The 27,442-nt window shown below is 37.2% G+C and overlaps 2 protein-coding genes across 2 annotated transcripts in view; both read left to right on the top strand.

Moving 5' to 3' along the window:
- The window catches only part of lrrk2 (leucine-rich repeat kinase 2), a 51,065-nt gene extending 44,988 nt beyond the window's left edge, over positions 1-6,077 (top strand). Inside the window, exons 48-51 of the mRNA XM_073831702.1 lie at positions 1,395-1,547; positions 2,834-3,057; positions 4,543-4,620; positions 4,878-6,077. Of these exons, the coding sequence (XP_073687803.1) occupies positions 1,395-1,547; positions 2,834-3,057; positions 4,543-4,620; positions 4,878-4,999 (577 nt within the window). The 3' untranslated portion in view covers positions 5,000-6,077. The remainder of the gene's footprint in view (positions 1-1,394; positions 1,548-2,833; positions 3,058-4,542; positions 4,621-4,877) is intronic.
- Positions 6,078-14,033: 7,956 nt separating this feature from the next.
- clpxb (caseinolytic mitochondrial matrix peptidase chaperone subunit Xb) overlaps positions 14,034-27,442 on the top strand; it is a 29,390-nt gene continuing 15,981 nt past the window's right edge. The window contains exons 1-8 of the mRNA XM_073831778.1: positions 14,034-14,224; positions 14,446-14,514; positions 16,640-16,794; positions 16,881-17,001; positions 19,409-19,560; positions 19,731-19,890; positions 25,362-25,403; positions 26,851-27,027. Coding sequence (XP_073687879.1) covers positions 14,460-14,514; positions 16,640-16,794; positions 16,881-17,001; positions 19,409-19,560; positions 19,731-19,890; positions 25,362-25,403; positions 26,851-27,027 — 862 coding nt within the window. The 5' untranslated portion in view covers positions 14,034-14,224; positions 14,446-14,459. The remainder of the gene's footprint in view (positions 14,225-14,445; positions 14,515-16,639; positions 16,795-16,880; positions 17,002-19,408; positions 19,561-19,730; positions 19,891-25,361; positions 25,404-26,850; positions 27,028-27,442) is intronic.

Below are 27,442 nucleotides of genomic sequence, written 5' to 3' on the forward strand. Positions count from 1 at the left end.
CGTTACATGGTCATATGTTTGATTTCATGTACTGTACATGCTAGTAATGTGTTTATTTTAAAAAGCTATATTTGACAATTAGAAAGGGGTGTCTACATACTAAAATATAACTCCATTAGAGCAGTCTATCATCAGGGCTTAGAGGCAGGAAAAGATGCATGTTCAAATTGTGGAGTCATGCAGCCTGATGAATCCACAATATTAGCTGAGGTATGAAGGACAGGTAGATCAGATTATCATCAGCACAGGTAAGAAAAAACATTTTCTTTAGAATTGGGATCAGTGAGACTATATACATTAGGAATAGGAAGGGGCTAAACACAGAACCCTGAGGCACTCCTAGTGGTTTGCTGCTGGAAATTTGCCCATGAACTAATACATAGGAATGCAATGTTCAGTTTCTGGGATCTCCAAATCAGAGAGAGTAGATGGCAGGTTGTGGAGGTTCTGGTGATTTGCCATGTCAAAGACAGAAGACAAGTTTAGTAAGATTTTGATGAATAATTTTGTATTTGCTTAAACATCACATTACAAAAAAAAAAAAAAAACAGCTGTGGTTTGCATATCAGTTAAACAGCCTGTTACAAGGAATTTCTTGGCGATGTTCAAATCTTAAAGGGTTACTTCTCCCAAAAATGGAAATGTTTTCCATCAGTTACTCACCCTCATGTCATTCCAAACCTAGAAGACCTTTGTTGATCTTCCGAACACAAAGTATGATGTTTTTGATGAAATCTGAGAGCTTTCTGACCCTGCATAGGCAGCAACGCAACTGACAACTTCAAGGCACATAAGGTAGTAAGGACATTATTAAAATAGTCCATGTGACAGCAGTGCTTTAATTGCAGTTTTATAAAGCTACGAGAATACTTTTTGTGCAAATAAAAACAACTTTATTCAACAATTTCTTCCACAACGCACCAATTGTTTGACCAGCCTTAGTTATTTGAACCAGAATATACAGACAGTGAACTAGGAGAGATGGTTGTTCTACGCCAGAGTGCCGGCTCCTCCGTCAGCAGCACAATACGCATGTGTTGTGGTAATCTCTTGAACACAGGTCGAAGACTGACACAGAAGAGAAGTTGAATAAAGTCTTTATTTTTGTTTTTTTTGTGAACAAAAAGTATTCTCGTGGCTTCATAAAATTCCACTTTCACATGGACTATTTTAACAATGTCCTTACTACCTTTCTGGACCTTGAATGTGTCAGTTGCGTTGCTGTCTATGCAGGGTCACAAAGCTCTAGGATTTCACCAAAAACTTCTTCATTTGTGTTCCGAAGTTGAAGGTCTTACTGGTTTGGAACGACATAAGGGTGAGTAATTAATGATAGAATTTTCCTTTCTAGATGAACTAACCATTTAAGCTTGTTTATCTGTTTGTTCGTTTAGGCAGCAGGGTCGACTCAGCAGTGATCCTTGCATATCACGGTTAGCGGTGGACAAACATATGTATGTAAGTAAAAGGGGAGGCCATACTGTGGAGGTCTGGGATAAGAAGACCGAGAGGATGGTGAACCTCATTGACTGCGCACAGTTACTCGGGTAAAGTGGCACACGTGAACATAACTCAGTTGCACAATTTTGACCCCATTAATAATATAGAAACAGCAGTTCTACTTCCATCCCTGCTGAAAAAAACAGCATATGCTGGATAGGTATGTTTTGGTGCTGGGATGCTGGTTTTAGCTGGTTTATGCTGGTCCTTTGCTGGTTTATGTTGGTCCTCTGCTGGTTTATGCTGGTCCCTTGCTGGTTTATGCTGGCCCTTTGCTGGTTTATGCTGGCCATTTGCTGGTTTATGCTGGTCCTTTGCTGGTTTATGTTGGTCTTTTGCTGGTTTATGTTGGTCCTATGCTGGTTTATGCTGGCCCTTTGCTGGTTTATGCTGGTCCTTTGCTGGTTTTGCTGGTTTATGCTGGTCCCTTGCTGGTTTATGCTGGTCCCTTGCTGGTTTATGCTGGCCCTTTGCTGGTTTATGCTGGTCCTTTGCTGGTTTATGCTGGTCCCTTGCTGGTTTATGCTGGCCCTTTGCTGGTTTATGCTGGTCCCTTGCTGGTTTATGCTGGTCCTTTGCTGGTTTATGCTGGCCCTTTGCTGGTTTATTCTGGCCCTTTGCTGGTTTATGCTGGTCCCTTGCTGGTTTATGCTGGTCCTTTGCTGGTTTATTCTGGCCCTTTGCTGGTTTATGCTGGTCCCTTGCTGGTTTATGCTGGTCCTTTGCTGGTTTATTCTGGCCCTATGCTGGTTTATGCTGGTCCCTTGCTGGTTTATGCTGGCCCTTTGCTGGTTTATGTTGGTCTTTTGCTGGTTTATGTTGGTCCTTTGCTGGTTTATGCTGGCCCTTTGCTGGTTTATGCTGGTCCTTTGCTGGTTTATGCTGGTCCCTTGCTGGTTTATGCTGGCCCTTTGCTGGTTTATGTTGGTCTTTTGCTGGTTTATGTTGGTCCTTTGCTGGTTTATGCTGGCCCTTTGCTGGTTTATGCTGGTCCTTTGCTGGTTTATGCTGGTCCTTTGCTGGTTTATGCTGGTCATGTTGCTGGTCAAGAACCAGCATAAACCAGCAAAGGACCAGCATTAACCAGCAACATGACCAGCATAAACCAGCAAAAACCAGCAAGGGACCAGCATAAACCGGCAAAGGACCAGCATAAACCAGCTAAAACCAGCATCCCAGCACCAAAACATACCTAACCAGCATATGCTGTTTTTTTCAGCAGGGATGTTTTATAAAATCAGAGAATCTTCACATTTGAGACAGTACTAAGTATCAGTTAATAGTAGGCTGACACTAACTTCCTAACCCGTTCCAATTTATATGTCCACAACAGATTAAGTCCCACCAAAAAGCCCAAAGCCCCAAGTGAGGACCAGTCTAGACAAATGGTACCATCTTCGGCGACTGTTAAAGCTCTGTTGGTCCAGCACAGCGGTACTCTGTGGATTGGGACCAAAGCAGGACACATCCTGTTGGTGGAAGTCTCCAGCTGCCAGCTACTGCAGACCATCAGCCCTCACTGCCACTCCATACGCTGCATGGGCTCAGCGCTGCTAGGTACACTTCCTGTACACTTTCATGGCTATGTATTTAACACATTTGTTATATGAATTTTTTAAATCTTTTTACCAGTACATTTTATATAATTATGTTTTAATAATCTTCTGTTGTGCTTGGAAGAAGTACACTTATTTGATGTGTTGACTAACATACTAAAGCACATGTAAAGTACTTGATTGTAATTCGAACTTCAGTGTGATATTCAATATTACATCTAAAATATCTCATAAAATATTTAAACGTACTAAATTGTTTAAATAGAAATGACATTAATGTATGTTTTAGTTCACCATAAATGCTTGTCACTACATTCTTTAAGTTCTTTAATATGTATTTAAGTCCTACTTAAGTGGGTCAAAAGCACTCTAAAGGGTTAGTTTACCCAGAAATGAAAATTAGCCCACGATTTACTCACCCTCCAGGCATCCTAGGTGTATATGACTTCCCTCTTTCAGACGAATCCAATCTGAGTTATATTAAAAATGATCCTGGCACATCTAAGCTGTGGAATTGCATAGACCGGTGTTTTTCTTAATCAGTCTAAAACAAGTCCAATAAAGTGCATCCATCCGTAATAACAAGTGCAGAAGTGATGAGTGTGCCGTGGAGTGATCAAAACAAAACAACAGTCACAAATTTGTTAAATACGAGGATTGGTAAAGCAAAATGCCGGAGGATTTTGATATATAAACCAAGAGGAGACTGGTTTTTCTTTGCTAAAGTAAGCTGTTGCTGTTAACAAACATCACCAGAGACTCACCGGTGCCTGCGCAACGCCGACATCCGACGTCATCCACCTAGAGCTGCTTCCGGGTACGACCAGTTGGCACAAGCTAGATTAAAGTAAATATTACATTTTAAATATGGATGTTTTTCTTAAAGAAACACATCAATTTGCTTCAGGAGGCCTTTATTCACCCACTGGAGCTGTGTGAGTCACTTTTTATTATAGGTGGATGCACTTTATTGGACTTGTTTTGGACTGATGAAGAGAAACATTAATCAAGTTCATCTGGGCTACTTTTCGTTTCTGGAAGAAGACTTGCTGAGAGGAATAAAGCCAGAATTTACCTCAGAAGAAGAATGCAAGGCGAAAATTATAGTATTGCCGCATTTTTTTTTTAATCAGTAACAGTAACGGCATTGTAACGGGGGAAACTGAAAAAAGTAATGCCGTTATCAACACCATTTATTTATAATGCCGTTATTCCCGTCACTGACCATACAACATTTTCATTTTAATTCCAATTAACATGCATTTAGGTGTCTGAAAACATTACATTCACTTAATTATATTCTTTTAAGGTATATTATTTGTGTAGGAATTACTTTTTAAAAGTATGCAAAAGTGGCTTTCTTATTTTCATAAGGGATATATACAGTTTAAAGGGTTTTTGTGTTTTGTTTCGATTAAATTGAGTTACAATTGTTTTAAATAATTTCATACAGAAAGATTTACTACTCATTTTTGTTCTTTACCAGACGCACCCAACAGAAAGAATGTTATTTTAGTATTGGGTAGACGACAACGCATGCCACAAGACCAAATCAAAACACAAGGTAAGAACATTATAAATAAATATAGATTGAATTTTAAAGAAGTTATAACATCTATTATTTTTTTAGTTTTATTGTTTAATTTTTTGTGATTTTAATAATCCAAGCAAATAATTTAGTTTAACTTTTTAGTATCGCTCTTTCTCTGACTGTTAGAATTATACGGCTCATTCTTTGCACGGAGATTATTTTATCTCAAGAATGAGACATGATTGATGTTTATAATCTGTTAATGTTTCCTGCGTTTGTGATAGTCCCAGCTGAGGATTCAGTGCTGACAGTGTGGAATAGTTCACTTCCTCTGGAGGTCAGAGATCTGCTCAGACACTGTGAGCTACGAGACAAGCTCACCAGCAAAATGAGAGAAACGCTTCTCAACTGATCGTCCTCTATGTCTGCACATCTATTCCTGTCACACATCAGCTGAGATGCATGTAACATGAGTTTTTTAAGTGAAAAAGGTTTGTCTACTGTCAATAGCGCAGAACTAAGCAGCACTCAAACAGAACTCCCTTTCAAACGAAGCAAATTTCTGTTTGTCAATAAATTCCAGATTTGAATTGAAATGACTGGATTTGGCCTGTGAATTAGCAACAGTTAATGTCAGCAAGCTTTTACTGTTTTGAAAAGGGACCCATGTGAAAATGCAGTTAGTGTGAAAGATTATTTTATATAATCAAGGGAAACATTTTGTTACATCTCATATGTAGCTGTGCATTCATATGTTTGGATTATGCAGAAACTGACATAAGGTAGACAACCAAAATGAAAATTGCACTCACTTGAGTAAGCTTTACTATAGTATTTATTCATGATATGAAGCCATAACAACAGAGGAGAAAGCCATCATTGATCAAAAATACCTATAATACTTTTTATGCAAATGTATCATGTTTACACTATGATACCAAAGTTACTACTGCTATTAACAAGCACCACTGTCATAATAAAAAAAAAAAAAAGATTATGAAATCTTGCACTTTGTGAAAGAAATCCCACGTTAATGCTAGTAATGAGATTGACGAATGCAAATATTTCAATTCCAGAATTGCTAATGAAGTCTATTTATTAATTCTCTGTGTTAATTTTTTGGAAATTAAATTTTATGATAAGTAATCATATGCTGAATCCTAAGCAATAAGCTATTAAAGTTACACTACACACATTCTCTGACCATTTTACAAATTAAAATCACGTTTTCTTTAATGACCACAATATGCCAGGTTTTTTTTGTTAGTTTAGCAACTTCAAGTTTAATAACCTCATAAAGTCATGCACAACAAAATATAACTGGAGAACAAGCCATAGATAAAGATGCTGTGATATTTTTACAATGGCCTTTTTTTACTGTTGTGTTTTTTTTTTCTGTGTTATGGGAATGCAGTTATTATTGATGATTTATGTTTGTATGTTGCATGCCAAGTATGTTTTTAATAAAGTTTTTCCATTTTGTATGATAACTGATATTTCCTGATTATTTGGTATAATCTGTTTTAAGGAGCACAGGTATATTTGTAGCAATAGCCAAAAATACATAGTATGGGTCTAAATTATACATTTTTCTTTTATGCCAAAAATCATTAGGATATTAAGTAAAGATCATGTTTCATGAACATATTTTGTAAATTTCCTACCATAAATATATCAAAACTTATTTTTTGATTAGTAATATGCACTGCAACTTTTTTATTTTTTCAACATTTAGATTTTTTTGCACCCACAGATTCCAGATTTTAAAATAATGGTCTCTTGGCCAAATATTGTCTTATGCTAAAAAAATCAAAAATCCATGGAAAGCATATTTATTTCGTTTTCAGGTTATGTATAAATCTCAATTTCGACAAATTGACCCATTTTATCAATGTTCTGATATTCTGATAATGATTCTGATTATTTATTTTACTCAATATGTAGGTTATATATTTTTGGATTTGTTAAATATGTTGTTAAATATGTTTGTCTGATATCTGTTAATAAATCATGTTTTAATTAAGATGCAGAATATGTTTGGATAAATAAGGGGTGGAGTGCTTGATCTCAAAATGTTTATTGGTATATACCTGACGAATAACCCTTAATATGAACTATATTTAAACTGAAATATTATAGCTGGGCCTTAAAGTTTACAAAAGTAATACAGAAAAGAAAAAAAACTATCTAAATCGCATGTTTTACAAAAAGTGGCTCACTTTACCTGAATTCACCCTACTACCCTGTTGAAAAAATTAGCATATACTGCTTAGGTAGGTTTTGATGCTGGGATGCTGGTCCTTTGCTGGTTTATGCTGGATCTTTGCCGGTTTATGATGGTCCTTTGCTGTTTTTTGCTGGATCTTTGCTGGTCATGTTGCTGGTCAAGGGCCAGCATAAACCAGCAAAGATCCAGCATAAACCAGCAAAGGGCCAGCATAAACCAGCAAAGGACCAGCAAAAACCAGCAAAGGGCCAGCATAAACCAGCAAAGGACTAGCATGAACCAGCAAAGGGCCAGCAAAAACCAGCAAAGGACCAGCATAAACCAGCAAAGGACCAGCATAGGACCAGCATAAACCAGCAAAAGGCCAGCAAAAACCAGCAAAGGACCAGCATAAACCAGCAAAGGACCAGCATAAACCAGCAAAAACCAGCAAAGGACCAGCATAAACCAGCAAAAGGCCAGCAAAAACCAGCAAAGGACCAGCATAAACCAGCAAAGGACCAGCATAAACCAGCAAAGGACCAGCAAAACCCAGCAAAGGACCAGCATAAACCAGCAAAAACCAGCAAAGGACCAGCATAAACCAGCAAAAGGCCAGCAAAAACCAGCAAAGGACCAGCATAAACCAGCAAAAGGCCAGCAAAAACCAGCAAAGGATCAGCATAAACCAGCATAAACCAGCAAAAACCAGCAAAGGACCAGCAAAGGACCAGCATAAACCAGCAAAAGGCCAGCAAAAACCAGCAAATGACCAGCATAAACCAGCAAAGGACCAGCATAAACCAGCAAAGGACCAGCATAAACCAGCAAAGGACCAGCATAAACCAGCAAAAGGCCAGCAAAAACCAGCAAAGGACCAGCATAAACCAGCAAAGGACCAGCAAAAACCAGCAAAGGACCAGCATAAACCAGCAAAGGACCAGCATAAACCAGCAAAGGACCAGCATAAACCAGCAAAGGGCCAGCAAAAACCAGCAAAGGATCAGCATAAACCAGCATAAACCAGCAAAGGACCAGCATAAACCAGCAAAGGGCCAGCATAAACCAGCAAAGGACCAGCATAAACCTACTAACGACCAGCATAAACCAGCAAAGGACCAGCATAAACCAGCAAAGTGCCAGCAAAAACCAGCAAAGGACCAGCATAAACCAGCAAAGGACCAGCATAAACCAGCAAAGGACCAGCATAAACCAGCAAAGGGCCAGCAAAAACCAGCAAAGGACCAGCAAAAACCAGCAAAAGGCCAGCAAAAACCAGCAAAGGATCAGCATAAACCAGCAAAGGACCAGCATAAACCAGCAAAAACCAGCAAAGGACCAGCATAAACCAGCAAAAGGCCAGCAAAAACCAGCAAAGGACCAGCATAAACCAGCAAAGGACCAGCATAAACCAGCAAAAACCAGCAAAGGACCACCAGCATAAACCAGCAAAAGGCCAGCAAAAACCAGCAAAGGACCAGCATAAACCAGCAAAGGACCAGCATAAACCAGCAAAGGACCAGCATAAACCAGCAAAGGGCCAGCAAAAACCAGCAAAGGACCAGCATAAACCAGCAAAGGACCAGCATAAACCAGCAAAGGGCCAGCATAAACCAGCTAAGGACCAGCATAAACCAGCAAAGGGCCAGCATAAACCAGCAAAGGACCAGCATAAACCAGCAAAGGGCCAGCAAAAACCAGCAAAGGACCAGCATAAACCAGCAAAGGACCAGCATAAACCAGCAAAGGACTAGCATAAACCAGCAAAGGACCAGCATAAACCAGCAAAGGGCCAGCATAAACCAGCAAAGGACCAGCATAAACCAGCAAAGGACCAGCATAAACCAGCAAAGGGCCAGCATAAACCAGCAAAGGACCAGCAAAAACCAGCAAAGGGCCAGCAAAAACCAGCAAAGGATCAGCATAAACCAGCAAAGGACCAGCATAAACCAGCAAAAACCAGCAAAGGACCAGCAAAGGACCAGCATAAACCAGCAAAAGGCCAGCAAAAACCAGCAAAGGACCAGCATAAACCAGCAAAGGACCTGCATAAACCAGCAAAGGACCAGCATAAACCAGCAAAAACCAGCAAAGGACCACCAGCATAAACCAGCAAAAGGCCAGCAAAAACCAGCAAAGGACCAGCATAAACCAGCAAAGGACCAGCATAAACCAGCAAAGGACCAGCATAAACCAGCAAAGGGCCAGCATAAACCAGCAAAGGACCAGCAAAAACCAGCAAAGGGCCAGCATAAACCAGCAAAGGACTAGCATAAACCAGCAAAGGACCAGCAAAAACCAGCAAAGGACCAGCATAAACCAGCAAAGGACCAGCATAAACCAGCAAAGGACCAGCATAAACCAGCAAAGGACCAGCATAAACCAGCAAAGGACCAGCAAAAACCAGCAAAGGACCAGCATAAACCAGCAAAAACCAGCATAAACCAGCAAAGGACCAGCATAAACCAGCAAAGGACCAGCATAAACCAGCAAAGGACCAGCATAAACCAGCAAAGGGCCAGCAAAAACCAGCAAAGGACCAGCAAAAACCAGCAAAGGACCAGCATAAACCAGCAAAGGGCCAGCATAAACCAGCAAAGGGCCAGCATAAACCAGCAAAGGGCCAGCATAAACCAGCAAAGGACCAGCATAAACCAGCAAAAACCAGCAAAGGACCACCAGCATAAACCAGCAAAAGGCCAGCAAAAACCAGCAAAGGACCAGCAAAGGACCAGCATAAACCAGCAAAGGACCAGCATAAACCAGCAAAGGACCAGCATAAACCAGCAAAGGGCCAGCAAAAACCAGCAAAGGATCAGCATAAACCAGCAAAGGATCAGCATAAACCAGCAAAGGACCAGCATAAACCAGCAAAGGACCAGCATAAACCAGCAAAGGGCCAGCATAAACCAGCAAAGGACCAGCATAAACCAGCTAAGGACCAGCATAAACCAGCTAAGGACCAGCATAAACCAGCTAAGGACCAGCATAAACCAGCTAAGGACCAGCATAAACCAGCAAAGGGCCAGCATAAACCAGCAAAGGACCAGCATAAACCAGCAAAGGGCCAGCAAAAACCGGCAAAGGACCAGCATAAACCGGCAAAGGACCAGCATAAACCAGCAAAGGGCCAGCAAAAACCAGCATAAACCAGCAAAGGACCAGCATAAACCAGCAAAGGACTAGCATAAACCAGCAAAGGACCAGCATAAACCAGCAAAGGGCCAGCATAAACCAGCAAAGGACCAGCATAAACCAGCAAAGGACCAGCATAAACCAGCAAAGGGCCAGCATAAACCAGCAAAGGACCAGCAAAAACCAGCAAAGGGCCAGCATAAACCAGCAAAGGACTAGCATAAACCAGCAAAGGACCAGCAAAAACCAGCAAAGGACCAGCATAAACCAGCAAAGGACCAGCATAAACCAGCAAAGGACCAGCATAAACCAGCAAAGGACCAGCAAAAACCAGCAAAGGACCAGCATAAACCAGCAAAAACCAGCAAAAACCAGCAAAGGACCAGCATAAACCAGCAAAGGGCCAGCAAAAACCAGCAAAGGATCAGCATAAACCAGCATAAACCAGCAAAGGACCAGCATAAACCAGCAAAGGACCAGCATAAACCAGCAAAGGGCCAGCATAAACCAGCAAAGGACCAGCATAAACCAGCAAAGGACCAGCATAAACCAGCAAAGGGCCAGCAAAAACCAGCAAAGGGCCAGCATAAACCAGCAAAGGGCCAGCAAAAACCAGCAAAGGGCCAGCATAAACCAGCAAAGGGCCAGCATAAACCAGCAAAGGGTCAGCATAAACCAGCAAAGGACCAGCATAAACCAGCAAAGGGCCAGCAAAAACCAGCAAAGGACCAGCATAAACCAGCAAAGGACCAGCATAAACCAGCAAAGGGTCAGCATAAACCAGCAAAGGACCAGCATAAACCAGCAAAGGGCCAGCAAAAACCAGCAAAGGACCAGCATAAACCAGCAAAGGGCCAGCAAAAACCAGCAAAGGACCAGCATAAACCAGCAAAGGGCCAGCAAAAACCAGCAAAGGACCAGCAAAAACCAGCAAAGGACCAGCATAAACCAGCAAAGGGCCAGCATAAACCAGCAAAGGACCAGCATAAACCAGCAAAGGGCCAGCATAAACCAGCAAAGGGCCAGCATAAACCAGCAAAGGACCAGCATAAACCAGCAAAGGGCCAGCATAAACCAGCAAAGGACCAGCAAAAACCAGCAAAGGGCCAGCATAAACCAGCAAAGGACTAGCATAAACCAGCAAAGGACCAGCAAAAACCAGCAAAGGACCAGCATAAACCAGCAAAGGACCAGCATAAACCAGCAAAGGACCAGCATAAACCAGCAAAGGACCAGCAAAAACCAGCAAAGGACCAGCATAAACCAGCAAAAACCAGCAAAAACCAGCAAAGGACCAGCATAAACCAGCAAAGGGCCAGCAAAAACCAGCAAAGGATCAGCATAAACCAGCATAAACCAGCAAAGGACCAGCATAAACCAGCAAAGGACCAGCATAAACCAGCAAAGGGCCAGCATAAACCAGCAAAGGACCAGCATAAACCAGCAAAGGACCAGCATAAACCAGCAAAGGGCCAGCAAAAACCAGCAAAGGGCCAGCATAAACCAGCAAAGGGCCAGCAAAAACCAGCAAAGGGCCAGCATAAACCAGCAAAGGGCCAGCATAAACCAGCAAAGGGTCAGCATAAACCAGCAAAGGACCAGCATAAACCAGCAAAGGGCCAGCAAAAACCAGCAAAGGACCAGCATAAACCAGCAAAGGACCAGCATAAACCAGCAAAGGGTCAGCATAAACCAGCAAAGGACCAGCATAAACCAGCAAAGGGCCAGCAAAAACCAGCAAAGGACCAGCATAAACCAGCAAAGGGCCAGCAAAAACCAGCAAAGGACCAGCATAAACCAGCAAAGGGCCAGCAAAAACCAGCAAAGGACCAGCAAAAACCAGCAAAGGACCAGCATAAACCAGCAAAGGGCCAGCATAAACCAGCAAAGGACCAGCATAAACCAGCAAAGGGCCAGCATAAACCAGCAAAGGGCCAGCATAAACCAGCAAAGGGCCAGCAAAAACCAGCAAAGGGCCAGCATAAACCAGCAAAGGGCCAGCATAAACCAGCAAAGGGCCAGCAAAAACCAGCAAAGGACCAGCATAAACCAGCAAAGGACCAGCATAAACCAGCAAAGGGCCAGCATAAACCAGCAAAGGGCCAGCATAAACCAGCAAAGGGCCAGCATAAACCAGCAAAGGGCCAGCATAAACCAGCAAAGGACCAGCATAAACCAGCAAAGGACCAGCATAAACCAGCAAAGGGCCAGCATAAACCAGCAAAGGGCCAGCATAAACCAGCAAAGGACCAGCATAAACCAGCAAAGGGCCAGCATAAACCAGCAAAGGGCCAGCATAAACCAGCAAAGGGCCAGCATAAACCAGCAAAGGACCAGCATAAACCAGCAAAGGACCAGCATAAACCAGCAAAGGGCCAGCATAAACCAGCAAAGGACCAGCATAAACCAGCAAAGGACCAGCATAAACCAGCAAAGGACCAGCATAAACCAGCAAAGGACCAGCATAAACCAGCAAAGGGCCAGCAAAAACCAGCAAAGGACCAGCATAAACCAGCAAAGGACCAGCAAAAATCAGCATCCCAGCACCAAAACATGCCTAACCAGCATATGCTGTTTTTTTAACAGTTTAAATTCAATGCATAGCCCTGTACTGTTATTTACTGTAGGTGTGAATTGTTAAATATAAACGTTAATCTCTCCCACGTCGCACTTGTTACTTTTCTCTGCGCTGATTGCTAATCACAACTGTTTGTGATTAACCTACAAAAAAAAAAAAAAAAAAAAAATGCTGCGTTCCAATTCGCATACTATCCGTCCTAAATAGTATTCGAAAACAGAATTAGTATGTCCCAATTTGAAGTATGTTTAAAAAAGTATTCCAAAGATTCCCGGATGGTCTGCGAGGATTCGATTAGAACTACAAACAGGCATAAAAAGTGTAAAAGAAACTACAAAGATGGCGGATATGCGCGACCAACTGAAAGGTAGAGAAAGGGGTTTAAGTGATAAATAATGTGTAACCTAATAAAAAAATATTTACTCAATGTTATCCGCGTTATATTTCATGTGCAGCAACATTATGAACTTTTATAATGATAGGTTTGGTCATTAACTTTTAAATGCACCATTTTGCGGACACAAAAGCAGAGTTCTGGGCATGAAAGACTCGTGAATGAAAGTGCGTCTTCATTTCTCTCTAATAGGATAGGAAATCACAGTCAAAAATCAAAATGTCCCAAAGATTGCCTGCTATGCAGCTACATATGATGTGCTTTTTCTACACAAAAAGAGTATAGTATAGTATATAGTATAGTATAAGTAGTGGTTATTATTATTATTATTGACATTATTATTATTATTATTATTATTATTATTATTATCATTATTATTATTATTATTATTATTATTATTATAGGTATTATGGTTATTATTATTGCTAATAATATATGATATCTCCAATGGCTTCTTTTTTATTTATTGATTTTACTTTATTTTTTATTGTTATTACTATTATTATTATTATTATTATTATATTTGTTAATAATCTGGTAGATATTATTTCAATTATGTGCTACCTCTCCCACCCCAAGACGCAATAACTGGCTCACATGCGCAGACATTTGCATACACACATGATCATAATGTTCACAGACACATGAATACATACACTGTCAAATGAATGCACTTGTAATATTAGATATCAGTATATATGTTGAAATTGCTTCTTCATCTAAATATTGTCATATTCCTTACTTGTTTTTTTATTTTTATTTTTTATGTGTTATATGTTTGGTATAATATTGTCACATTCACTACTTGCATAATAATAAAAAATAAAAAAACAAGTAAGCGAAATGGGACGCAGCTTTTTTATTATTAAAAAAACGTGTTTTTAAAACTATGTAACCCTTAAGCTTTACGCTGCAACACTTAATCGTTCAAATGTTTCTAATACAGTAACAAAGTCCTGACATCTGAGGATTGGGCTTTCTGAGCCATCAAGAGCATAGAGCGCCTCCTGGAGAAAGAACTACTTCATTCATGTCTGACAGGAAACAGCCAATAAAGTGTGCCGCTCGGTGGCCCCGCCCCTTCACTATCACGTGACACAAACAGAGCTCTATCTGGCCATGTACGTCATTCTGACCCACTTCATGACAGCAGAGGTTATATCACACTGATCAACATTAAACTTCATCTAACATCATTTCTGAGAGAAACAGACACTGACACTGGCATGAAACCGCTTCGAGCTTTTATTCCGCTCAGATTGTGTCGTTAGAGCCGCTTACTGAAAGACAAATCTGCTTTAGAGGAAAGTCGGACACAGTTCTAGTAAGTATGTCTGCCATCATTCACAGTAGCGCATGTGTAGTTGAACACTACGTTACTGCGTAACTGGGTTGTTACTCTATTAAGTTCACACATGCTGTTTTGCATGATATTTTCAGTTGAGATAATATATGACAGTTACTAATAGCACTTTCCAACTTTATTTGTCTTATTAGTTATTTTAGTGGCAGTGTGTGGTAATGTACTCTTATTTTCCTCATCAGATCTGGTTTTAAATATGTCCTGCTCATGTGGACCTGCAGTGAGGGTGATCATAAAGTCTGTTCATAAAGGTGAGTAAACCATCAACACTCAAAAAATACAACAAATAACAGCAGATGAAGTCCAGCTAACAGCTTTTAGTTCCTAGAAGGTTTTTAAGGTTTATTATCATCAGCCAGGAAAGTTTTTATCTCAGAAATCCTCAGTGCAATGTTCTGTTATTTCATGTTTGAAAATCCCCAAGAATGTTATTATTTGTTTTGCAGAAACTAATCAAATACTAACCAGTATGTTAAATATCATTGGCGTGTGTGAAAGTCGCAACATGCCTATGGTTGCTGTTTAGTTGGCAGTTGTAGCTTTTGACACACAGCCAACATAATATAAACCACCAGACTGTGTTTATAATGCGTTCATAAATACATTGAGCTCAGTGTTTACTTCACAGTATTTGTGGTGTTTAATAACATGGTCTAATTTTGTTGATTTCGTTTTTTATTTTGCTTGTATGACCAGTACTATGGTATAGTAATGGCATCTAATTCTAGTGTTGTGGTAATTATTATTTTCACATACCATGGCGTTTAAAACAATGGCAAATGCTTTAAAAAGAACACTTATTACAGGAATAATATATATTTTAAAATGAACACTTGCTGAAAATGTGCTAACCCACTGCAAAAAATGCTTTTTCACTTAGATTTTTTGTCTTGTTTCCAATAAAAATATTTAAAAATTAAAATTTCTAGACAAGTAAAAAATATTTTCTTGCAAGCAAAATAATCTGCCAATGGGGCAAGAAAAAAACTCACGATTATTTTTCTTACCCCATTGGCAGATTATTTTGCTTGTTCTAAGCAAAAACTCACTTCATTTCGACTTGTTTTTTTCTGAAAACAAGAAGATTTTTTACTTGTTTAGAAAATCCTTCTTGATTTAAGAGTTTTTAGATATTTTGGCTGGAAACAAGACAAAAAATCTAAGTTAGAAAAGCATTTTTGCAGTGCCCTCAGGCCACCTAAAAATGTTGAGTTTGTTTCCTCATATGATTTGAAGAAAAAGCATTGCATCACTTGCTCACCAATGGATTGTGTATTTTGGACAGTGCATTAACCCATAAGAAGCCGGACCAATTTCTCCTTATAGGAAAATTTCTGCAGTTGTTTTTGAAATGCAACCGTTCTTTGTGAAAGATCTGTAATGTTACATATATGTGACATTGGGCGTTTATAATACATTTTCCATGTTACATATGTGTCACATTGGGCATTTATTTCACAATTGAAAAAAGTGAAACATTTTGTCAGTTTTATTTGCTACATAACATTTTTTTTCTTTTATCTGCTTTTCCATAACATATTTCAAAGCCACATAACTGTGACCATTACATTTTACAACAACTCTTTCGAAACATCAAAATTCGACCTTTTTTGGTATATGGTTGTTCATGTTTTTTTTTGTTTTTTTTCCACAACTCACAATGAGTGAACTAAATAAAAATAAATAACTACCTCACACCTCAACATGTTAAACATGCACATAGAATTGCAATAATTTGTATATTGTGCAATAAAACTGTAAACAAGCAAACAATACAAAACAATTTCATTAACAATTTATTTAATGTGACTTTTTGTTAATATATGCTTTGAAATGAGCAGTAGAAAATATAAAAAATAGATAATGTCTTGATAAGCAAAAGGTTGCAGGCACTGCAAAAAAAAAGAAGAAGATTTTTTTGTCTTGGTTTCCACCCAAAATATCTAAACATTCTTAAATCAAGAAGGATTTTCTTGATGAGTACAAATTATTTTCTAGTTTTCGGAAAAAACAAGTGAGTTTTTGCTGGAAACAGGCCAAATAATCTGCCAATGGGGTACGCAAAAATATCTTATTTCAAACAGAAAACAAAATAATTAGTCTTACCCCATGGCAGATTATTTTGCTTGTTTCAAGCAAAACGCACTTGATTTTAACTTGTTTTTTTTGAAAAAATGTTTACTCATCCTTGAATTATCAATTTTTTTATATTTTGGCTGGAAACAAGACATTGCATTTTTTGCAGTGTGTTTGTAAGAAACAAATCCATCATTTAGACTTTTTTAACTTTAGCTTTCAACCAAAATTTTAGTCAATCTTGTTGTGATTCAACTAGCTAAATTCTTTGGCATTATATTCTGTACTTTTCTCTTTCAGGTTTTCCTCGTTCACGTGTTCAACTCTTCAGCCACACTAGAGCAGTGTGTGACGAAGTTCATCTTCCTCCGTTTGTGTACGTGAGATCGTTTTCTCAAACAGCGGTGTGTTTCGCCTCTAAAGACAGTACGACCAGAGACGGTGATGGCGGAAAGGTACATTAGAGTCTTTGTGTTACGTTTACACGAATGTTTCTCTGATCTATAAAATATTCATAGTTATCGATGGTGCTGTTTTGCAGAAGGGTGTAAGTGAGGCGGGTGGAAAGCGGGCGTCAGGTGCTGGAGGTTCAGGGAAAGGTGGCAGTCAGCTGAGATGTCCGAAATGTGGAGATCCTTGTACACACGTGGAGACTTTTGTGTGTAAGTATCACTCTTTCCATTGACAAATATATAATGTTCATTATCTTAGGACTTAATAATAAATATAGCTGCTAGCAGCCATTGCGGGGCCAAGCCCCATTATGGCCAAAAGATAATGCAATTAATGATGAATTTCAAAATGGCGTACACATGGTTCAGCCAATCCTGGCAAAATTGACATCCTCAGATTCGGCATGACCCAAGGAATACTTCAAACTGTTCAAAAGTTATAAGCAAAAATGTGCATTTTTGGTATCTCACGACCCATAGGTTGCGCTGTTCCCAATTTTGGCATGGACCCTCAGAGCATTGTATTGATGAAGCATACCAAGTTTCATTTCAATTGATCAAAGTTTGGCCAAGATATAGCCTCTGAACCAATTTTGGATCAACCTTTAACCTTTAACTTTGCTACATCATAACGTTTGAACAATGATGAAAAAAAATGTTCAGTCATTTCAGTGCAGCTGAACCCATTTTGGGAAGAATTGGATCGATTTTCAAGGAGGAGTAGCAAAAAAACTGAATACTGTACTGTTTTAAAATGGCTGCTACTGTAATGGGTGAAGAGAGAAATCAGGTGTACTAAGTTTTTTGTAGAATTAAGGGTTCAGGAGTTATTACCATTTTAATGTTGAATTTTTGAACTAGTGGTGGTGCTATAGAGTTGGTTCTAGAGACCCCAAATTCGGTCAGATCACTATTTATGGCCATCACTACAAGCGTGCCAAATTTGATCATTTTCCTATGCTCTGTTCATAGGGCTGCCATAGACTCCCACTGGACGAAAATAATAAGCAAACATACAGATACAGCATCTAAGGGCTGTAGCCCCTAATAACTAAAGAAATGAATAACCAGATTCTGCATGAGCTTTCAGTTTATGTTCAGTCATTTACAGAATTGTCAATGCTGCCATTAAAAGAAAGGAAAAATATTTTTAAAGAAAGGAAAAAATCCAGTTTAAAGCACATTGGCAGATTATTAAAAAAAAAAGTTGTGCGTTTTTGCTATTTTTAATGAAAGTAAAAAGTAATTCTATATATCAAGGTTAATTTAAGTTACTTAGTTGTTTATTTTATATTTTTTCTTTTTTTTTAACAAATCATGTCATGGACTGTTAATTCATAAAAACATTAACATGTTGGTTGCACCACATGATTTTGTTGACCATGACTTTGATGTGGCATACAGTTTTTTTGTTTGTTTTTTTGGTCAGATGTTAATAAACAGTGAAGTTTTCCACAAAACTGTGACCCTGGACAACAAAACCAGTCTTAAGTAGCACCGGTATGTTTGTAGCAATAGCCCAAAATGCATTGTATGGGTCAAAATGATCGATTTTTCTTTTATTCCAAAAATCATAAGGATATTAAGTAAAGATAATGTTCCATGAAAATAGTTTGTAAATGTCCTACCATAAATATAACAAAACTTATTTTTTGATTAGTAATATGCATTGCTATGAACTTCATTTGGACAACTTTAAAGGCGATTTTCTCAGTATTTAGATTTTTTGCACCGTCAGATTCCAGATTTTCAAATAGTTGTATTTCGGCCAAATATAAATAGCAAACCATACATCAATTGTAAGGTTTTTTTATTCAGCTTTCAGATGATGTATTAATCTTAATTAAAAAAAGTAAAGAAAATCTAAGAAACATTAAAAAGTATAGAAATTAATTTTAGTTCAGAAATTTGCTGTATTTAAGTCATTAACAATGCAATTTATGAATAAAATGGTTCTTGTAATAAACAATAGGTAGGACAAAGAATGAAAAGAAGACAAATATGGCCAGAATTGATATCCTCAGATTCGGCATGACCCAAGGAATCTTTCTGACGTAACTGTTCAAAAGTTATAAGCAAAAATGTGCATTTTTGGTATCTCAAGACCCATAGGTGGCGCTGTTCCCAATTTTGGCATGGACCCTCAGAGCATTGTATTGATGAAGCATACCAAGTTTCATTTCAATTGATCAAAGTTTGGCCAAGATATAGCCTCTGAACCAATTTTTATTGTAGGTCAATTAAGTGACATTCATTCTTTGTCCTACCTATTGTTTATTACAAGAACCATTTTATTCATAAATTGCATTGTTAATGACTTAAATACAGCACATTTCTAAAATGTACAATAAAAAAAATGGCCAAAGTAAAATTGGGATCCTGAAGTATAAATGAGAGATTCTATTTCTCCAAATCAAAATATTGAGAAAATCGCCTTTAAAGTGGTCCAAATGAAGTTCTTAGCAATGCATATTACTCAACAAAAATTAAGCTTTGATTTATTTAGCGAATTTACAAGTATGGTATATAGAAATGTCCGCTTGCCAAGATTTACAAATGTCTGTGCTAAAACCTTTATTGCATTAACTGAACTATCTTGTTTTATTGCTCCATACAGCCTCCACACGGTTTGTGAAATGTGAAAAGTGCCATCATTTCTTCGTAGTTCTGTCTGAGGCTGACTCCAAGAAGGGTTTGAATAAGGAAGCGGAGAGCTCTGAGCATGTTAAATTTGCATTAGCTCAGAAACCCCCTCCACCTCCTAAAAAGGTACGATTCCGTCACACCATTCAGACATTATTACATTAACGTAAGCTAATCTTTGTGTAATTGGGTCAACTTTTTGAAAGTAAGCTACTCAAAGCTAATCCTGTGCAACTGTTCCTAGAAATGCAGTAAACATCTGCTCACATGGGCTTCTGTTGTCTCAATGTTTTTAGATTTATGCCTACCTCGACAAATATGTTGTTGGCCAGTCGTACGCCAAGAAAGTGTTGGCAGTTGCCGTCTATAATCATTACAAACGGATCTTCAACAACCTCCCGGCAGCAGGCCGACAGCAAGCGGAAACAGAGAAACAGAGTTCCCTCTCTCCCAGAGGTTTGTATTAGATTAGAATCTGCCATTTATTGTTTAAATAAATACCTAAATGCTGTAAACACGGGTCAAAGATGTAAGGCTTTAAGCATAAAAACAACTGCTTTAAATTGTTGTTGTTACAAAAAAACTGTAAAAGTTTTCTGTTTATCTTCATTGCATTTTTGCTTTTCTGAGCAAATAATAAATATCATACATTTTTCCCTAATTTACAGAAGACACCCACTAAAATTTAATTCAGTGTAACAGTCTTGTCAGTTATATTTACAACAAAAATGAATTTATTACTTATTAAAAGATTAATTACTTTCACCCCAAATACTAATTAGTTATAATTCTACATTTTAAAAATGTTCAATTGTCAGTAAGATTTTTTTACTCATTTAAAATGCAATAAAATGTAATATGCTCCCTTAATCTTTTGAATATTTTAATATGCACGAGTCAGAATAAGCATGTTTTGCTTATTTTTACATAAATATATCGTTACACTGAATGACAATGTAACATTATTTCAACCAAGTTTGAGATTTTATTCTCCAAAAACTTATTTGAAACTTTAAAAGTAGACACTTTACTTACATTTAATGTGCTTTCTATGGTCATAAAATCACTGTTGTACATTTTGTAAAACGTGGACATCTTTTCTGTTTACTTTCATTGCATTTTTGTTTTTCTGAGCAAAAAATAAATATCAAGCATTTTTCCCTGATTTACAGAAGACACCCACTAAAATGTCATTCAGTGTCAGGCATATTTAAAACAAAAATCAATTTATGACATATTAAAAGTAGTGCTGTCAAACGATTAATCGCGATTAATCGCATCCAAAATAAAAGTTGTTGTTTACATAATATATGCGTGTGTACTGTGTATATTTAATATGTATATATAAATACACACATATGCATGGATGTATTTAAGAAAAATATTTTATGTTTATATATTAAATATATTTATATATAATATTAATTATTGAATAAAAATGCATTTCAAAATAAATATGGAAAATATTCTCAAAATATATACTGTATGTGTGTGTATTTATATATGCATACTAAATATACACAGTACACACACATATATTACAAAAACAATAACTTTTATTTTGGATGCGATTAATCGCGATTAATCGTTTGACAGCACTATTTAAAAGACATAATTAGTTGTAATTCTACATTTTTACAATTTACCACTATCCTAGGTTTTGTCCACTTGTCAGTAAGAATTTTTCCTCATTTAAAACCCAATAAAATTGAATATGCTCCTATATTCTTTTATATATTTTAATACGCACAAGTCAGGATAAGCGTGTTTTGCTTATTTTTACATAAATATTGTGTTACACTGAATGACAATGTAACATTATTTCAACCAGGTTTTGACATTTTATTCTCCAAAAATTAATTTGAAACCTTAAAAGTAGACACTTTACTTACATTTAATGTGCTTTCTATGGACATAAAATCACTTTTGTACATTTTGTAAAATGTGGACATCTTTTCTGTTTGCTTTCATTGCATTTTTGTTTTTCTGAGCAAAAAATAAATATCAGAAATGATTCACTAATTAACAGAAGACACCCACTAAAATGGCATTCAGTATAAGTCTTGTCAGGCATATTTACAACAACAACCAATTTATTACATATTAAAAGTCGAATTACCTTCACCCTAAATACTAATATGCTCCCTTATTCATTTATATATTTTAATATGCACAAGTCAGAATAAGCATGTTGTTTGCATTTGTACATAAATATTGTTACACTGGATGACAATGTAATATTAATTTGACTAAATTTTGACATTTTATTCTTCAAAAACTTATTTGAAACCTTTAAAGTAGACACTTTACTTACATTTAATGTGCTTTCTATGGACATAAAATCACTTTTGTATATTTTGTAAAATCTAAACGTCTTTGACCCACTTGCTTTGAAAATGTAGGGCTGTCCCCCTAATAGTCGTTGACTAAAGGTTAGTTGACTAGAAGAGGTTTAGTCAACTAAATTGTAATATTCAGTCACAAAAAAAAAAAAAACTGTCCGTGTCCATGACGGACAGATCGTTAATGGCTGTTTCTTGAGGTTATTGCAGGATATTAGGCAGAAAATTCAAATGTTCACAAATTTAACATGTGATTTTCTCAATATTTTGATATTTTGCAACCTTTTGGATTCCTGATTGATCCTGAATAGTTGTATCTCTGCCAAATATTGTCCTGTCCAACAAACCATACATCAGTGTATGAATCTCAATTTAAGAAAATTGACCATTATGACTGGTTTTGTGGTCCAGGGTCACATATATTAATGGCTCATTATGGTTTAGTTCCCCAGCCCCCAGTATATATTTAATTGATTAAATAAATATTAACGTCTGATTACTTGACTAATCGCATGTTTAGTCGACTGCTAGTGGACTAGAAAAATCTTTAGTCTGGGACAGTCCTAAAAAAATGTTGTTTATTGCTTTTGGTGTCTAATGTTAACAAATTGAACCTTATTGTAAAATGTTACCACTAATTTGAGTCATTTGACAACATTTAGTACATCTAAACATTTACAATTAAAGTCAAAAGTTTACATACACCTTGCAGAATCTGCAAAATGTTAATTACTTTACCAAAATAAGACGGATCATACAAAATGCGTGTTATTGGTTATTTAGTACTGACCTGAATAAGATATTTCACATAAAAGACATTTGGATATAGTCCACAAAAGAAAATAATAGTTGAATTTATTCAAATGACCCCGTTCAAAAGTTTACATACACTTGATTCTTAATACAGTGTTGTTGTTTTGTTTAGTGATAGTTGTTCATGACTCCCTTGTTTGTCCTGAACAATTAAACTGGCCACTGTTCTTCAGAAACGAAGACTTCAGGTCCCACAAATTCTTTGGTTTTCCAGCATTTTTGTGCATTTGAACCCTTTCCAGCAATGACTGTATGATTTTGAGATCCATCTTTTCACACTGAGGACAACTGAGGGACTCATATGCAACTATTGCAGAAGGATCAAACACTCACTGATGCTCCAGAAGGAAAAACCATGCATTAAAAGCCAGGGAGTGAAAATGTTTTGAACTAAATTTAACCTTTTTTTTTTGTCTTCTGGAAAACTAAATGGAAAAAATAGAATTCTTTTGCAAGAAAAATGTACATATCTTCATTGTCTTCAAAAGTTTTCACCCCCCCCCCTCCTCCCAAATTCATAATTTTTCCTTCTGGAGCATCAGTGACTGTTTGAACCTTCTGTAATAGTTGCATGTGAGTCCCTCAGTTGTCCTCAGTGTGAAAAGATGGATCTCAAAATCATACAGTCATTGTTGGAAAGGGACAGTTTAACTGTTCAGGACAAACAAGATACTTATAAACAACTATCACTAAACAAAAAAACACAGCTGTGGATCAACTATTTTTTTCTTTTGTGGACCATATGTAAACATCTTATTCAGGTCGGCACTAAATAAACAATAACATGCATTTTGAATGATCCTCTTATTTTGGTAAAATAATTAACTTTTTGCAAAATTCTGCAAGGTGTATGTAAACTTTCGACCTCAACTTTATTTGAAATATGTTTTGTAAAAACGTAAATAGTCTTTACTGATACTTTACCTTCAGCTCACTGATCTGTTGAGTCATTTGAGGTTTGTATAGTTGGTCATTTGTCCAGCGGTGTATCTATATTACTCCAGACATCTAAAGGTAGAGTTAGCGTAAGCATCTGAACTTTCCCCTGCTGTTGCTGTTACACAGCTCACATTGAGTACGTTTACATGGACAACAATATTCCGATTTTAACGCGATTAAGACAATACTCTGATTAAGAAGCAACCATGTAAACTGAGATTTTTGATTAATTTAATCCGACTAAAGTCATAATCGGAGTAAACACAAATCGAATTAAGACAGGTGGAGTATTCCTATTTTAGTCGCATTATGGAAGACATGTACACACCTTAATCAGACTATTCCCCTTGTGTAGGACTTTTCGCCACATTTTGTGACAGGATACACACTAATGCTGCGTTCCAGGCAGGTTTTTGAGCTCGTAAATCACGTGTTCAAACCACGACTCAGGACTTTGTAGCGTTCCAGGCAAGTCACGCCAAGCATTTATTATTTTTATAGTATTAATAATTTGATTGCAACGTTATATTGTCCTAAACTCTATTTTTCCACCGTGTGCCACTGAACACCGCACCCCTAGAGGCTTTATTGTTGTTTCTCGTGCTATGTCACGTCAGAACTCGGAACTGGGAGTACGTCGTCGATCTAGTACGAGTTCACGGGTGGGAATTCACGGGTTTGAGTGCCGTTCCAGTGCACTTTCACGGGTAGAAGTTTGGAAAAACACGGGTAACGGGTTGTCTGGAACGCGGCATAACGCTCTCAGTTGGTTGCGCTTTGGTTTCATTTTTATTTATTTATATTTTGCTACAACATGGGCTTAATCAATGCTCATTGCTGATAAATAGCCTAGTTTGTTATCATAATTTTTAGTTTTATGGAAACGTTTTAACATTCAACCCCCTTTTTCATTAGTATAATTTGTAAGTATTTATTTTAATTTTGTGAACGGGATTTCCGCTATTGGAATGTCTTAGGATGCTTTTTACTTTTACTATCGAATTCATGATCTTGGTTTTGCTTGCATATATAAGGCTACACCTATCAATTTTAAGATTAAAACAAATTCTTAAAAGATGGATTTGTTATTTTTAATTAAACAGCATAACAAAAATAAATTAAAACTAGCTTATATAGCATTTATTAACAAAAACTAATAAGACGAGGCATGGACTCCATCACATGCTGTTATATGCCGACTAAACAATTTATTACAGGGCGCGCAAACACTGAGCAATCAAAATAATTAATAAAAAATAAAATAAAAGAAAGCCTCCAAAGCGTAATGTGAGGTAAACGGCAAAGATAACAGGGTTTTCAAAATGAAAACAAACAAAAAAAGTAAAACTAAACTGGCTTTCAGTGACTGTGCTTGCGTGTGTTTTTTTTTTTTTTTTGTCCTAAAAACTGACTGGCTCTGAAACGCTCGCTGTATGGATCAGACGCTTTGGAGCAGCACAGCATGCACTCGCACAAATGCGACCACGGCAAATTTTAACTCACACATTCTAAAATATTTGTTGCATATGTCCAGAGCCACTTCAAGCTTTTGGAAAATTAAAACCCAAACATCCAAAAGTCTATAAGGAAGATGAACTGATAGCGTCGCGTGTGGACGTAATGATGTGTGTCATTAATCGATCTATGCACTATAACATGTAAAACGGGAACATGAAAGGAATATTCTAAAAGCAACTCATGTAAACAGCTTAATCATATTATTGTTTTATTCAGAATAAGGTCATTAATTAGATTACTGGTGTCCATGTAAACGTAGTCATTGTGGTGTTAGATGTGATCATCATGCTAAGTTTAATGTCCTTTTCTCTGTAGAGTTAGAGATCAGAAGACGTGAAGATGAATACAGGTTTACAAGTAAGTGGTTGTTTTATGTACTGCACTTTCACATACAGTAGAATAACCTAACAGAGCAAACATTTGAACCAGATTTTGTTACTTTTTTTTTTTTTTTTGTGGTACAAACGGTAAAATTTATAGATGCAACGTGACTCCATGTTTACGTGTACACACATCAACCGTCTGCACTTATGTGTGGGGCACCTCAGGCTCTGTTGGGTTCATCACTGACCTCCATAAAGTGGATGAAGTGTCACAATGACCTAGTTACAGCTCTCATGGTCTCTGGCCATTCAGATTTCACACTGGGGCTTCTGTCCGTTTGGTTCTTATTTATAGTGTGGACGTGGGCCAGCAAAAGACCTGCCGATCTGGCTCATACTGGACAGGGCTTGGAAACTAGGCCGTTCGGATGACGTAATTATGGTTTGCATAATAGTGACCGCTAGCCCGACTTAGATCCTGAGATATGAAATGAAGATATGAGTAAGCTCATGTATAAGAGTTCATCCAGAATTAAAAAATTGTCATTATTTAATCTCTGAAATACAATTAAATATTTTTCATGCACCTGTCAAGTTTGAGATTTTGGTCTTTTTGGTGTTTCATAAAGTGTTTTTTTCAGACAAGTAGAAAGAAAACATCCAAAAAACACTGTTATGTGTTGCTTTTATAGCACTTTATCTATTTGTGTCAATAGACTTTAAATACAGTGCATATTTTTAAAGGCCGTTTTCTCAAAATGAGTTTTTTCTCCACTTCAGTAGCACTCACACTCACCAAACTTGACATTTTTATCCCTGACTATATCCTGAAGGTTTTTACAGAGGGATTAGTTCATATAATTTGCTTGATTTTATGCATTTTATTCCACAAAAAAAAAAAATGCTAAAAATGGTAGTCTGTTCTACGTTTTTTCGTCACTAAATGAGATTCCTCTGTAAAAACATTTGACTCTAATATTTCACAAAATTCAAACAACAATTTTGAAACTGACTTCATCCAGTGTTATATTTTTGTACTAGAAATGTATGCAAATTAGTGCATATTTAATTAAACAATGCCTCATTTGCATGTTTAAACATAACATTTTAGAAAACTTGTAATGCAAGAAATATTTGAAATTATCAATGCAATCAATCAACTGGGTAAGTAAGGTGAAAACTATTAGTTATTTTTTTTACCCTATTCACCTGCAGTGTCTCACCTTGCTTTTTTTATGCAGTGAAAGCTCCAGAACATCTCCTCTAAAAACAAACACATTCCACACTTGACTGAAAGTATAGGAAGCAAAATCTGTGTTTGGTTATTTTGTACTTTTAGAGAGATTTAGCCCAAAGGATTCCGGGCAAAAGCTGCTTTTACAGCATAATTCCTGTGGAGTCGTGTTGCTTTTTCATGGTTAAATAAATAACACATGATCTGCTGGATGGAGATGTGAAGTGTGGTGTGGTTGTTTACTTAGAGCTGCTTCAGATCGCTGGCATCAGTCCCCATGGCAATGCTCTGGGTGCGTCTGTTCAGCAGCAGACCAATCAGCAAGCTCCTCAAGACAAAAGGGGCAGAGACGTGCTTGAATCCACTCACACTGATATTAAGCTGGAAAAGAGCAACATTGTGTTGCTGGGACCTACTGGATCAGGTTAGTGCACTCTTTATAGCACCAACTGGTGGCCAAATTGATGTATTATTGAATGGCTATTGTTAAATATTTATCCAGTCTATAATTTGGGGGATAATGAGAATTTGAGGAGAAATGTGCTTAGTTTTCATGAAAATAATGGAAAAAATATCTTAATGGCTCTAAAATGGGATTCATTTTCTATACGCAAAATATTAATTCTTATTATTTTCATTTACTTATTTCTTTTTAACCATTACCCGGACATTTATTTGTGCGATTTATCTTTTTAGGTTATGTTAGCACTTGTATTAAAGACAGAACAGCAAGAGGGTGTCATACTCTAAAGACATTATCAATACAAAGTCTGTGTGATGTCTGAATTAAAATCTAGTCAACTGAATGAAATGTTAATGTTAGTTCATTTTGATTTACA

This window comes from Garra rufa, chromosome 25 (assembly GCF_049309525.1).
Source record: "Garra rufa chromosome 25, GarRuf1.0, whole genome shotgun sequence".
In the NCBI taxonomy this organism is placed as follows: Eukaryota; Metazoa; Chordata; class Actinopteri; order Cypriniformes; family Cyprinidae; genus Garra; species Garra rufa.